The sequence below is a fragment of the Pteropus vampyrus genome, unplaced genomic scaffold, assembly GCF_000151845.1.
Source record: "Pteropus vampyrus isolate Shadow unplaced genomic scaffold, Pvam_2.0 Scaffold231, whole genome shotgun sequence".
Taxonomy (NCBI): Eukaryota; Metazoa; Chordata; class Mammalia; order Chiroptera; family Pteropodidae; genus Pteropus; species Pteropus vampyrus.
Window position 1 is genome coordinate 1,017,876 of NW_011889012.1, and position 1,571 is coordinate 1,019,446.

General features: G+C 66.7%; 1 protein-coding gene across 1 annotated transcript in view; it reads right to left on the reverse strand.

Annotated features, from left to right (window-relative positions):
- HTRA3 (HtrA serine peptidase 3) overlaps positions 1–1,571 on the reverse strand; it is a 35,774-nt gene that overhangs the window by 33,075 nt on the left and 1,128 nt on the right. Inside the window, exon 2 of the mRNA XM_023519675.1 lies at positions 1,130–1,229. Coding sequence (XP_023375443.1) covers positions 1,130–1,229 — 100 coding nt within the window. The remainder of the gene's footprint in view (positions 1–1,129; positions 1,230–1,571) is intronic.

Genomic DNA, 1,571 nt, shown 5'->3' on the forward strand with positions numbered 1-1,571 from the left:
GGAGTCACAGCAGAGGCTCGCCTGCTCTATGACCCTCTGTCTCGTCTGTGTCTGGGGCCCATCCACCTGGGCCTCGCCTGCCCGCCCCCGCGGACATCAGCCTCCGAGGCTGACGTGGACTGGGCTGTAGTCAGCAATTAGCTAGCTCAGGGCCCAGTGCCCGGGGCCTCCTGGAGAGACGCTGCCCTGTCCAAGCCACCTGTAAGATCACGGACTTAGTGCAAGTGCCACTTAGCATGTCCAGCGGTAATTTCCTCAATGACGAGTCTCGGGGTCTGGGGCCCACGGGAAGTGAGGGGTCAGCGTGTTGCAGAGGACTCGGACCTGAGGACCGAGACCTGAGGTCACAGCCCGCCTCGGCCCTGGGCAGCTCTGTGAGCCTGGGGCATCCAGGCCTCTGCTTCCTCCCCAGGAAATGGGAACAAGGCGGCCTACCCTCTGGGGTCACGGGAAGATGCCGACGGCAAGGCAGCAGCAGCGCCCCGGGGTGCAGGGAGCACCCGCACTGTCAGCCAGCCCTGAGGGGTGGCCCGGGCCTGGCTCTCGGGGGTGAGTCCCATGGGCGCCGGCTCGCTCATCTAAGAGGTGAACGTCCACCAGTGCTGAGAAGTGCAGGCAAAGCAGCCACCAAGGCACAGGGCACTCAGGAGGTGTCACACGCGTCACTATTCCGATGGGGCTGGAATCATGACATTTGTCCCTGAGATGAGGGGCAGCGATGCCCAGTGACAAGGGCTCCCGCTGGACAAGCCTGGTGCCCAGCGAGCGGGGGGCCCTGTGCTGGGGCTGGGGACCGCGGTTATTTATCTGGGCCGTGCCACACGGCCCCCCTGGAACGTAGGCACGGAGTCGCGTGAATGAATGAAGGACCACGGTGACCACCCACTGCACGCCCGCTCAGCACCGACGGCCCGTGCGGTGAGGGCTGCTTCCCGCGTCCCTGGGGGGGAGATCAGAGCGAGACCGGCGATGTCCTCCCCACGGGCACGCAGCAGCCGGGCGCCCGAGGGAGGGCCGCTGGCACCACGCCCGCTCGAGTGTCCACTGCCCCCGGCAATAGAACCGAGTCCAGTTCGGGCCCCAGCAGGCAGAGGGACACCTGGGAGGGGCGGGGAGGGGCCGCACGCACCTCAGGAAGAGCTCTATGTGGACCACGGCCGGCGCGATCTTCTCCACCACGTCGGCGATGAAGTTGAACTTGTACCGTGGGCTGGTCAGCTGGTGGAGGCCTGCAGTGGCGGGAGGGAGCCGGTGCTTGAGCAAGACCCAGAAGCTGCCCAGAAGCGCTCAGGGCGGCGAAGAAGGCAGCTCCGCCCCGGCCCCCTCCAGGGACTCTGAGCAGCACGGTGACACGCAGACGTTGGGGAACGGGCGCGCACGCCCCAAAGAATGGTTAATGCTGAGCTTCCTCAGGTCCCCTCGCTGGACCCTGCCAGGCCAGCCAGGAGGTTCAGAGAGGTTGGGACACTCCGGGCTGCACAGCCGTGGTGGCCGCTCAGGCTGGACGTGGGCTGGTCCCCCGGGTGGTCCTCCTCCTGCACAGACAGCAGTGCCCAGAAAACCGTCACCGC